Source organism: Bombina bombina, chromosome 4, assembly GCF_027579735.1.
Source record: "Bombina bombina isolate aBomBom1 chromosome 4, aBomBom1.pri, whole genome shotgun sequence".
Classification (NCBI taxonomy): domain Eukaryota; kingdom Metazoa; phylum Chordata; class Amphibia; order Anura; family Bombinatoridae; genus Bombina; species Bombina bombina.
Window position 1 is genome coordinate 864,127,872 of NC_069502.1, and position 12,727 is coordinate 864,140,598.

At 38.1% G+C, this 12,727-nt stretch overlaps 1 protein-coding gene across 2 annotated transcripts in view; it reads left to right on the plus strand.

Moving 5' to 3' along the window:
* LOC128657334 (zinc finger protein 614-like) overlaps positions 1-12,727 on the plus strand; it is a 69,095-nt gene that overhangs the window by 10,825 nt on the left and 45,543 nt on the right. For both annotated transcript variants that reach the window (XM_053711640.1, XM_053711641.1), the window contains exon 3: positions 711-815. In XM_053711640.1, coding sequence (XP_053567615.1) covers positions 711-815 — 105 coding nt within the window. The remainder of the gene's footprint in view (positions 1-710; positions 816-12,727) is intronic.

The window sequence follows — 12,727 nt, forward strand, 5'->3', positions numbered from 1 at the left end:
TTTCCCTGTCATTTATCTTTGTATATTTTGTTACTGACTCCCAAAGAGAATGCAGTGTATCTAGATAATGATCCTGCAACATGCTACACAGTAATTGCTTGATCAGTACAGGAACTTAGTTTATATTTTTGCCCATCTGGTCACAGCAAAGGAGATGTTGTTTAAGAAGCGTCTCAAGGGTTGTGTGTCTGGTCTTCAAAACATTGTGATTATTGCTAACAAAATGACCGTCTAAATGCTTATAAAATATATTTTTTCACAGAGCTTTTAAAATGCAGCTCTTACAGGGACAGTGTATTGTAAAAAATGGTTCCCCTGTAATGTTTTTCTAACTGCAATCTATAAAATGTATAGGATTTTTGTTATTTGCTAGTTGAAGCTACCAACCATATAAATGGTCTGAGCTTGCACTCTCATTTTTTCTCTCTATAAACTCTGGCCTCATTATCTTATCTCTGTCTAATTACATATACACAAGTGCAATTGAAAATTAACATTTTAGTATAAATCTCTCCCACCTCCCAAAGAAAGCATACATTCTTCTGCACTTCATTATTCACATAGCATTAATATAACAAATACTTAAGTACTGAACTATTCAGTATAGGTGGGGATTAGAACAGGCAAAAACAGCTACTTCAAATGACAAAATAAAAAGGTAATTTGAGAAGGGTCAGTTAGTCTGATGTTTTTATGTTTCACTCTTGCAGCGTGTGACTAACTCACTGACAGCGAGGGACTTGACCGGGGACAAGATGACAACAGAGAGCATACTAACCCACACTCTGCAGATCATGCACCTGCTGATAGAGGCGGTGAGAGCTTATGAAATATATCATAAGAGCTGTGTGTCCCTGTGACCGGCTGTATTTGTTTACATGCATTAAAATGGTTTGAAAATAATATAATGGGCAAATTACATTACGTGCCCTCGCTCATTCTGTATATGAGGTAAACTACCTTTTCACCCTAAGGGTCCATATTTCACTTTATCGCTTGAAATGTCTAGCAGTGAATGGGTTAATCAGTTAGCTTGTAAGGTAGATTTTTTGCTGTAGTGTAGAGATTACCCTCTCACATAACACCTCTCACCCCCTTATCCCTCCCAAACAGCTCTCTTCCCTCCTCCTCCCTCTCCCTGGTCACCAGCCTGCCAGCATGCATTTGTTTTTTATCTCTAGTGTAGGGTCTATCTCACCCCCCCCCCCAAAACATGTTTTTTTAGTGGCAGCTTTTATGCCAGTAGCAAATTATTAGTTTTAATTTTTAATATTTTAATAAATATTTGTTTCTGTAGTGTAGCGGTCCCCCTCACCATCTCCTCCCACAAACGATTACTGTAGGGTTTCCTCTCCCCCCCCCCCCGCCCTCAAAACTTTCAATACCTGCATAATATGGCACCCCCATCCCTTCCTCTGCATGCCTTACATTTTTTCTGCAGTGTCGGGAAGGCCCTCCCCAAACCCCCACCCCACACACACCTCGCTGTGCTGATCCACCTGCCTCTCTCCTACTGCTCCCACTCAGACTCGTTAATCTCTGTAACGATCAGGGATTTGCCTTCATATAGTAAGGAAGCACGATCAGCTAATTATTTTAGTATATGAAGCCAGATGCCTTCTGTCCCCAGCTGCAGCCTTCCCTGTCTAAGCTCACAGTGGGGACTGCAGCATGCACGACAGTGTTGGATGTAGGTATGCTGGGCAAAGTACTGTTTGATGTAGTACCTACATCAAATGGACAAGGGGTTAATAAAATATGACCAAAAATTAAACTCGCATATTAAACAATGTATTATGATATAATTTAACTCCAAAACTATTCAATAATTTACATCACATTTCCAATAATTGAGGATGCTTACTTAACTGCCAACTCTCAAATAAATGTGTTTATGCAAACAAAAGTTAAGCATCTGAAAATCAGGTTTCAACGTTATAGGGATTAATAGGGGTTAGTGAGTTTTAGTGCTTAGGGATTTTTTTGTGCAGTGGGGGCCTGACAGGTTATAGGTTAAATGTGATGGGGGTTTTAGGCAGTGTTAATTTTGACGGCAAATTTCAATTTCGTTTTAGTATTTTGACTAAAATGCCATTTGAGTTTGTAGTATTTTAGTCATCTGAATTGTTTTAGTCGACTGAATCTCCAGTAGATTTTAAGCGACTAAATCTCCAATAGATTTTAGTCGACTAAAATCTAAAGGGTTTAGTTAAAGTGTAATGCATTATTTAAAGGGACAGTTAAGACACAAAATAAACATTATTCAGTAGGTTACTTGCCACACGTTTATGGGGCACATCGTTCTCCCTGTGCTGCAGTCCTTAGTGATTATCCATTTTTTCAAAAAAACAAACTGCCGTTCACAGGAAAAAATGGAATCCTAACTCCTCCTCCCATTGTCTTCTTCCCCAGTTGCTTCTTTTGAAAAGTTATCATGCACGCCCAACTTGAACGAGCCTTTAGCCTAACGCATGCGCAAAGTGGTATTTTTTTTATTTCCTACAGAATGCAGTGGGGATCCGTTTTAGTGCTGCACCGGAAGCACTACTTCTAATACCACTGCTAATAACAATATACTCTGATGTTCGGTATAATGGCGTGACTAGTACTGTGCTTAGGGACTGTCAGTATGCTTACAGCATGTGAGTAGAGAATAAGCGTCTCATAACCCAGGTTATTCAACGTAAATACACTGGCTGTGATACTAACGGTATAATAAAGTGTTCACTGTAATAGCGTGACTAACCATATGCTATGGAAACCGTTTATCATAACATGCATTTACAGCATCAGCGTGTCAGCTGCACAAGGTCTGACACAACCCCGGCACTACACATATCAGCTGTAATCAAAACAGTTGGGTATCGAATTGGTTCTTAGTAGTTGTAACAAAAATGCAAGAGTTACCTAAACCCAAACCTGTAGTAAAATAAATTGTAACAATTAGGATAATAACCATGTATTATCGTGTTGCTGTGTAATGTAAGTAATGTAAGTCATCAATCATTCATCAACATTTCTTTGGGGATAACAACATACTCACAGTGACACTGACGGCTGATATATATTGCCACTGAACCTGTAAAGCAATATTGAGACTTTTAAGTCATATACCGTATGCCTAACCGAGAACGGTTTTATTACCATACTTACAAACCGCTCAGACTTTCAACGTTATCTTAGATTTTTTACTAGGTTTTGATCTGTCTGGGGAGACGTCACAATCAATGAACTTCCAAAGGCAATATGTACCTCTAAAGTGCCCAAGAGCAGATCAGTATCATATATGCTATTTATTATAAAGATGAATGTGAGGGCGCTAAACAGCCAGAATTCAGAGATATAAAATAATAATAATAGTCGGCAGTGTAGTTTAGGAGCTGCTTTCAGATAATAGTGTGTCTTAGCACCAACAGCACCAAAGAAACAACAGCTCATTTCGGCCCTGCTATCTCTGCCTTGTCTGCTAAAGAAGATATTATGGGTTGTGCCAGACTTAGTTTAGTTGATTTACTTATGTTGCTAATATGTGTTCTGACTAGATAACAGCTCCTGCACGATGGTGACAGTCCCGTCATTACAGCTACCAATCACAGCTAATCCTACACTATTATCTGAAAGCAGCTCCTAAACTACACTGCCGACTATAACCTTTTATATTTTAGTTTTTTAAATTTTTGAGAATACACTTTAAATCTTGAAAAGTGTTTATATAAACAGGATGAACAAAAAAAAAGGAGTACAAAGGGTCTGTATATGTGGTTCTATATAAGCTTGGGGCCACTTGGTGTACTATTACAATTTATGTGACTCACTGTCACTGTCAATTTATGTGACTCACTGATTTAAAGTGTATTCTCAAAAATTTAAAAAACTAAAATATAAAAGGTTATAGTCGGCAGTGTAGTTTAGGAGCTGCTTTCAGATAATAGTGTAGGATTAGCTGTGATTGGTAGCTGTAATGACGTAAAAAATCTAAGATAACGTTGAAAGTCTGAGCGGTTTGTAAGTATGGTAATAAAACCGTTCTCGGTTAGGCATACGGTATATGACTTAAAAGTCTCAATATTGCTTTACAGGTTCAGTGGCAATATATATATCAGCCGTCAGTGTCACTGTGAGTATGTTATTATCCCCAAAGAAATGTTGATGAATGATTGATGACTTACATTACTTACATTACACAGCAACACGATAATACATGGTTATTATCCTAATTGTTACAATTTATTTTACTACAGGTTAGGGTTTAGGTAACTCTTGCATTTTTGTTACAACTACTAAGAACCAATTCGATACCCAACTGTTTTGATTACAGCTGATATGTGTAGTGCCGGGGTTGTGTCAGACCTTGTGCAGCTGACACGCTGATGCTGTAAATGCATGTTATGATAAACGGTTTCCATAGCATATGGTTAGTCACGCTATTACAGTGAACACTTTATTATACCGTTAGTATCACAGCCAGTGTATTTACGTTGAATAACCTGGGTTATGAGACGCTTATTCTCTACTCACATGCTGTAAGCATACTGACAGTCCCTAAGCACAAACATAAAATTATACGCTGCCATTTATCACCCTATGTTCAGACATTTGAAGTTTTGTTCTTTTGCTAAAACAGTTGTAGGTTTTACTATGACCAGTGCACAATGTCTGTGCTACAAATAAACTGACGTTTTGTTGCTATAACTCGGCTACGATGTGCTGGAGCCAGAATATTTATAGAATCTATATTCTATGAAACTAGACAGACTGGCTAGTTTCATGATGTATTATACATGGAGGGGGATTTCATACTAAGATAGGAACGAAAGCAAAGAAATCTCATCAGGAAGCCTAGAAGTTGCAGTGACACAAATGTGATAGGATCAGAGACACCCCGGCAAATGTATATAGATTCTATAAATATTCTGGCTCCAGCACATCGTAGCCGAGTTATAGCAACAAAACGTCAGTTTATTTGTAGCACAGACATTGTGCACTGGTCATAGTAAAACCTACAACTGTTTTAGCAAAAGAACAAAACTTCAAATGTCTGAACGTAGGGTGATAAATGGCAGCGTATAATTTTATGTTTAAATTTTTTTTCCCCTTCAGCTGAGATCCTCTCACAGGTCAGCGCTCACTGCCCCATCTTTGATTATGTGCCCCCTGAACTTATTACCCTCTTCATCTCCAACACTGGGGGAAATGCCCCATCCTACATATACCACCTGATGAGTGAGCTCTAATAATAAGAAGAGGTATATAACATGTCACACGTAGCAGGAGCTTACTGTCCCTTTGGTTGTTGTCTGGAAGGAAAGTTCCGCTATCAGTAAATACAAGATCAGCCCGTAAAGGGGGTTAGCTGTTGTATAGATATTTTGGTCTGGTCTCTGTTTTTTTCTTCACCTGGGCTAAATTTGCACTTCAAAGACTTGCTTGGTTATGAAAAAGCTAAGCTAAGGTAACACATCAAAAATATCGCACTAGGATTCACATTTTCTTCTGTCATGTTAAAAGCACATAGTATTAAAAAAACTTTCGATCATGTATATGAAAAAAATGTAAACACTATTGTGGAGCTTAAGAACCCCTGTGATATCATCGCCAGAGCAGCTACACAGATTTTAAAACCTGTCATGAGTAGAGTGTGCGCGTCATATTACAAGGGGAAATCACTCTTACCTATATAAACAGCGGTCCGTCACTGAAATAGGAACCTTCTTTCAGTTCCTTTTATTATGAGACTGCTAGTGACTAAAATGAACAAGTGCGCATGCGCAAATGGGCGTGAGCGTCGTGGCCGACACTCATGTCATTTGCTGTTAGAATCAGCCTCCAAATTACGTCAAGTTAGGAGGAGTTAGGAGTCCATTTTGGCTGTGAACGGCAGTTGTTGTTTTTTTTAAAAAATGGATAAACACTGAGGACTGCAGCACAGGGAGAACGATGTCCCCCATAATCGTGTGGCAAGTAACCTATTGGTTAAAGATTATTTTGAGTCTTAACTGTCCCTTTAAGCATTTCTCTATAATTTGCAAACCGATTTATATACTCCAGGAGTAAATATAACACCTGTTATTATTTATGGTATTAAGGTTTAAACATACAACACAGATTTAGCCGTTGTGATATATAACATCTTTATTAAACTTAAAATTAAATAAATCCAAGTTTCATAAACAAACAGAAGTGCAACTTAAAAATATAAAAAAACAAAACTGTAAACTGTATTGGCTGTATTGCACATATTACCCAATATAAAAACGTTAACAGTTCTCTGTTAATAATTAAAACAAGTATCAAGTAACTCAACACAACAAAAAGTTTCTGCAGCTAGCACAGGCACAGCATAACAAACAACAAAAGGTATTCCAGCCTCCAAGAAATTTAAAACGAACCTTTATTTTCTTACATAGGGTCCTCAGAAAAAAACATACAACTTTTCAAACCTGCTATAGGCTCTTAATCATGTATACATGATTAAGAGCCTATAGCAGGCTTGAAATGTTATATGTTTTTTTCTGAGGACCCTATGTAAGAAAATAAAGGTTCGTTTTAAATTTCTTGGAGGCTGGAATACCTTTTGTTGTTTGGACTGTATCTTTGGACTTTCCTATATTCCGTGCCCCACAAGCCTGGATAGCCGTGTGCTGTTTTCCAAACCTTTTCTATTAACAGCATAACTTCATACTTGTGAGTTATGCTTATTTCTATAGGAAGAATCAATTGATTGTTCACTGATTCGAACATTTTTCGGCAACGATATTAGCACTGCTCTAGAACTTCCAAACTCATTATATACTCCTGGAGTAAAGGTTTATTAACCTGTTTTTATTTATGGTATTAAGGTTTGAACATGCAATACAGATTTAACTGTTTGGTATATAACATGTCTTTATTTATCTTAAAATTTAATAAAATTAAGTTTTGTAAATTTTACAAAAGAGCAGTAATTAGATATGGATTGATTATAACACCTTGCATAAAATGTTTTTGTCAGCAAATTTTGATTTAGTTTTAGAAATAGAGGCCTATTTATCAAAGGTCTGTCAGACCTGATCTGCGGATCAAGTCCGACAGACATCGCTGAATGCAGAGAGCAATACACTCTCCGTATTCAGCATTGCACCAGCAGCTCTTGTGAGCTGCTTGTGCAACGCCGCCCCCTGCAGACTCGCGGTCAATCGGCAGCCAGCAGGGGTTGTCAATCAACCCAATCGTACTCGATCGGGTTGAATTGTGGCGATCTCTGTCCGCCTCATCAGAGCAGGTGGACAGGTTATGGAGCAGCGATCTTTAGACCGTTGCTCCATAACTTGCGTTTCTGGCGAGTCTGAAGACTCACCAGAAACACGATCCCTCAAGCTCCATTCGGAGCTTGATAAATGGGCCTCATAGTCTTTTTTGACTAAAATGTTCTTTTGATTTAGTTTTAGTCGTAGTCTTTTGACTAAAATGTAATTTTAGTTTTAGTCGTATTTTAGTCATCAGAATTTCTTTAGTTTTATACTAGTCTAGTTTTAGTCGACGAAATTAACACTGGTTTTAGGTAATGGTAACCGTTTACACCAGTATTTAAAAGCATCATGCACATTGTGGATGTAATATCTAGCTGGTAATATCATGTTAATTAGCACACTGATTAATGGGTACCAAGTATAAGATATGCTAATTTAACCACACACACACAAAAAACGAGTCTCTTGTTACATGTTTTTAACATAATACTTCTAATTCCAAATCAAGAAATGCTGATGATATAAGGCAGAGAACAAAGTAGCTCCCTTTGTGCAATCAGTATGGTGAGAGTTGTAATCTAGAACAGTGATGGCCAACTTCTAACACATGGGGCAGCAGATAATTATTTTATAACCCTTGTGGGCCACAAATCAATATATGGCTATTGATCACAAAAATAATAATTATATATTTCCTAAAAATGTGCAGTGATACAGGGCCATATTTAGGTACGGTTACAGGGTACCCTCTATCTGTTGTTTTTCTCTCCAGACGGCTCACCAGAAGTCCTAAAACACATATTTCTTTCATGTAATTGGCAAGAGTCCATGAGCTAGTGACTTATGGGATATACAATCCTTCCAGGAGGGGCAAAGTTTCCCAAACCTCAAAATGCCTATAAATACACCCCTCACCACACCCACAATTCAGTTTTACAAACTTAGCCTCCTATGGAGGTGGTGAAGTAAGTTTGTGCTAAGATTTCTACGTTGATATGCGCTTCTCAGCATTTTGAAGCCCGGTTCCTCTCAGAGTACAGTGAATGTCAGAGGGATGTGAAGGGAGTATCGCCTATTGAATGCAATGGTTTTCCTCACGGGAGATCTATTTCATAGGTTTTCTGTTATCAGTCGTAGAGATTCATCTCCTACCTCCCTTTTCAGATCGACGATATACTCTCATATTCCATTACCTCTACTGATAACCGTTTCAGTACTGGTTTGGCTATCTGCTATATGTGGATGGGTGTCTTTTGGTAAGTATGTTTTTATTACTTAAGACACCTCAGCTATGGTTTGGCACTTTATGCATTAATATAAAGTTCTAAATATATGTATTGTACTTATATTTGCCATGATTCAGGTTTCAGTATATTTCCTTTTGCAGACTGTCCGTTTCATATTTGGGAAATGCATTTTTTAGGAAAACTTATTTCTTACCTGGGGTATAGTCTTTTTTCAAATTGACTATCATTTTAAATTTGTGGGCAGAATTAGGCTTGCGAGGGCGCAAAATGCCAAACTATATTGCGTCATTTTTGGCGCAAGATTTTTTTGGCGCAAAGTTACGTTCGATGGCGCAAATTCGTAATTTCCGGCGTCTTTGACGTTGAATTCTTTCACAAGGTTGCGTATTTGTGGCGCAAGTGTGTCGTTTCCGGATGTTGTTAGCGGCAAAAAAATTTCTCTGTTCGTTTGTGCGTCATACTTGGCTCCAAATATTTTCATTATTTAAACCCCATTCCTATGTGCCTCTTTTCTCTATCAGAGGGCTATGCTGTTTGCATTTTTTTCCCCCATTCCTGAAACTGCCATATAAGGAAATTGATCATTTTGCTTTATATGATGTTTTTTCTCTTACATTTGCAAGATGTCTCAATCTGATCCTGTTTCAGAAGTCACTGTTGGATTCCTGCTGACTGATATCAGTCCTACCAAAGCTAAGTACATTTGTTGTAATTTTGTGGAGATTATATCTCCAGCTGTGGTTTGTAATAAGTTGTCTTGATAAACTTTTACATGCAGAGAATGTGTCCATCAGTAATAGTACATTGCCTGTTGTTCTTTTAACATCTAATGTACAAAACATACCTGTGAATTTATAACAATTTTTTGCTGTTTCTATTTAGAAGGCTTTGTCTACCATCCCGCCTTCTAATAAATGCAAAGGTCTTTTAAAACTTCTCATAGAGTTGATGAAATTTCAAATGACTGACACCATACAGAATTATCCTCCTCTGATGAGGATCTATCTGATTCAGAAGATCCTTCCTCAGATATTGACACTGACAAATCTACTTATTTATTTAATGAAGTACATTCGTTTTTGTTCTTAAATAAGGAACAGAAATCTTATTCTTCCCCAAGGAATCTATTTCCAATTGGAAGCCTTCTTCAAATTGGAATAAATCCAAGCCATTTAAGAGATCAAAGCCAGCCCCTAAGTCTGCATGATGGTGCAGCTCTTTTCCAGCTCAGCCGGTAGGGGGCAGATTAAGATGTTTGGGTCAATTCGGTCCAAAATCATTGGATAGGGGTACAAAATAGGATTCAGGGTAAGACCGCTTGTGAGAAGATTTTTTTTAATCACGTATTTCAGCAAACCCAGTAAAAGCTCAGACTTTCCTGAAGTGTGTTTCAGGCCTGGAGTTATCTGGGGTTATCATGCCAGTTCCGTTTCAGGAACAGGGTCTGGGGTTTTATTCAAATCTATTCATTGTCCCAAAGAAAAAAGATTAATTCAGACCAGTTTTGGATCTAAAATTTTTTGAATCAATATGTAAGAGTACCAATTTTTAAAATGGTGATTATAAGTTATATTCTGCCTTTTGTTCAGCAAGGTCATTATGTGCCCACAATAGACTTACAGGATGCATATCTTCATATTCTGATTCATTCAGATTGCTATCGGTTTCTGAGATTCTCTCTTTTAGACAAGCATTACCAATTTGTTGCCTTCCTTTTTGGCCTAGCGACAGCTCTAGGAATCTTTTCTAGGTTCTAGGTGTCCTACTCTATGTTATCAGAGAGTGAGGTGTTGCAGTGTTTCCTTATTTGGACGATATCTTGGTACTTGCTCAGTCTTTAAGTTCTGCAGAATCTAACATGAATTAAAGGGACATTAAACCCAATTTTTTTCTTTCATGATTCAGATAGAGAATACCATTTTAAACAACTTTCTAATTTACTTATATATTCTAATTTGCTTCATTCTCTTGATATTCTTTCCTGAAAAGCATATCTAGATATGCTCAGTAGCTTCTGATTGGTGGCTGCACGTATTTGCCTCATGTTATTGGCTCACCAATGTGCATTGCTATTTCTTTAACAAAAGATATCTAAAGAATGAAGCAAATTAGATAATAGAAGTAAATTGGGATGTTGTTTAAAATTGTATTCTCTGTCTGAATCATGAAAGAAAATTTTTGGGTTTAATGTCCCTTTAACTTCTGTTGTTTCTTCATAGACATGGTTGGAGGATCAATTTACTAAAAAGTTCCTTGATTCCTCAGACAAGGGTCACCTTTTTAGGTTTCCACTTAGATTCAATATCCATGATTCTGTCTTAACAGACGATTTAAATTGGTTTCAGCTTGTCGGAACCTTCAGTCTCTATTTTTTCCTTCAGTAGCTATCTGCATGGAAGTTTTAGGTTTCATGACTGCAGCATTGAACGTACTTCCCTTTGCTCGTTTTCATGTGAGACCTCTCCAGCTTTGTATGCTGAATCAATGGTGCTGGGATTATGCAAAGATATCGCAATTAATATCCTTAAATCCCAACGTTCGATTATCTCTGACTTGGTGGTTAGATCACCATGATATAGTTCTAGGGGCCTCTTTGGTTCGTCCAACCTGGACTGTGATCACAACAAATGCGAGTCTTTTCAGGTTGGGGAGCTTTTTGGGGATCTCTGACAGCACAAGGGGTTTGGAAATCTCAAGAGGCAAGATTACCATTCAATATTTTGGAACTCCGTGTAATTTTCAGGGTTCTTCAGGCTTGGCCTCTGTTGAAGAGAGAACCGTTCATTTGTTCTCAGACAGACAATATCACAGCTGTGGCATATGTCAATCATCAGGGTGGGACTCAGTCTCCTAGCTATGAAAGAAGTATCTTGAATACTTTCTTGGGCGGAATCCAGCTCTTGTCTAATTTCTGTGGTACATATCCCAGGTGTAGACAATTGGGAAGCGGATTATCTCAGCCATCAGACTTTACATCCGGGGGAGTGGTCTCTCTATCCAGATGTGTTTTCTCATCTAAACAAGAAACTTCTCGGGTACCTGTCCAGGGTTCTTCAGGCGAAAGCAGTGGGTGCGTTGACACTTCCCGGGTGTTGCCAACCTGCTTATATTTTCCCGCCTCTAGTTCTTTTTCCAAGAGTGATATTCAAAAGTCATCATAGAACAGTCATTGTATTGCTGGTAGCTCCAGCATGGCCTCACAGGTTTTGGTATGTGGATCTTGTTTGGATGTCCAGTTGACAACCTTGGCCTCTTCCATTAAGGTCAGATCTTCTGTCTCAAGGTCTGTTTTTCCATCAGGATTTCAAATCATTAAATTTGAAGGTATGGAAATTGAACGCCTAGTGCTTAGTCATAGAAGTTTCTCTGACTCAGTGATTAATACTATGTTACAGGCTCATAAATCTGTTTCTAGGAAGATTTATTATCGAGTTTGGAAGACTTATATTCATAAATTCATTTGGACATTCTTTTAGAATTTCTAAAATTTTGCAGTTTATTAAGGATGGTTTGGATAAGGTTTTGTCTGCAAGTTCCTTGAAGGGACAAATCTCTTCTCGTCTCTTTCTGTCTCATTTTACAGAAAGATTGCTAAAGCTTCCTGATATTTACTATTTTATACAGGGTTTGGTTTGTATCGAGCCTGTCATTAATTAATTTTCTCCTCCTTAGAGTCTTAATTTGGTTTTGAGGGCGTTTCAGCTTTTGTTTCATTCAGCTTATTTAGGGTCGGGTCAACCCCCGCCTAAGAGAAATTACAGCTCATTCTATTAGATCAGTCTCCACTTCATGGGCTTTTAAGAATGAAGCTTTGGTTGATCAGATTTGCAGAGCCGCAACCTGGTCTTCTTTGCATACATTTACTAAATTCTTTGCATAAATAAAAAGAGAGAAGCGCTCAACCTGGAAACGAACAATAGCATAATAGCTTGTTCTATGGCTAGTTACCACCCAAGAAGCAGCCTCTTTTTGCTCAACATGTGCCTTTCACAGAGAAAAACTTTCCTGAAGCATATCAGTCTGATCCTGACTTCACAGTACAGTCCAGCCCCGAAATACCAGGCAATTCTTCTCTGAACGAGAGAAACAGCAAAACCCCAGACGTACGTTTCGGCCTATTGTGGGCCTCGTCAGTGAGGTGCAGCCATATCCCTCTAGGCACACTGAGCAACGGGTCCACGTCTGGATTCCCGCATCACACTTAGGGAGACTTCCCAAAATGTCATAATTTTCATAAATAAAAAGAGAGAA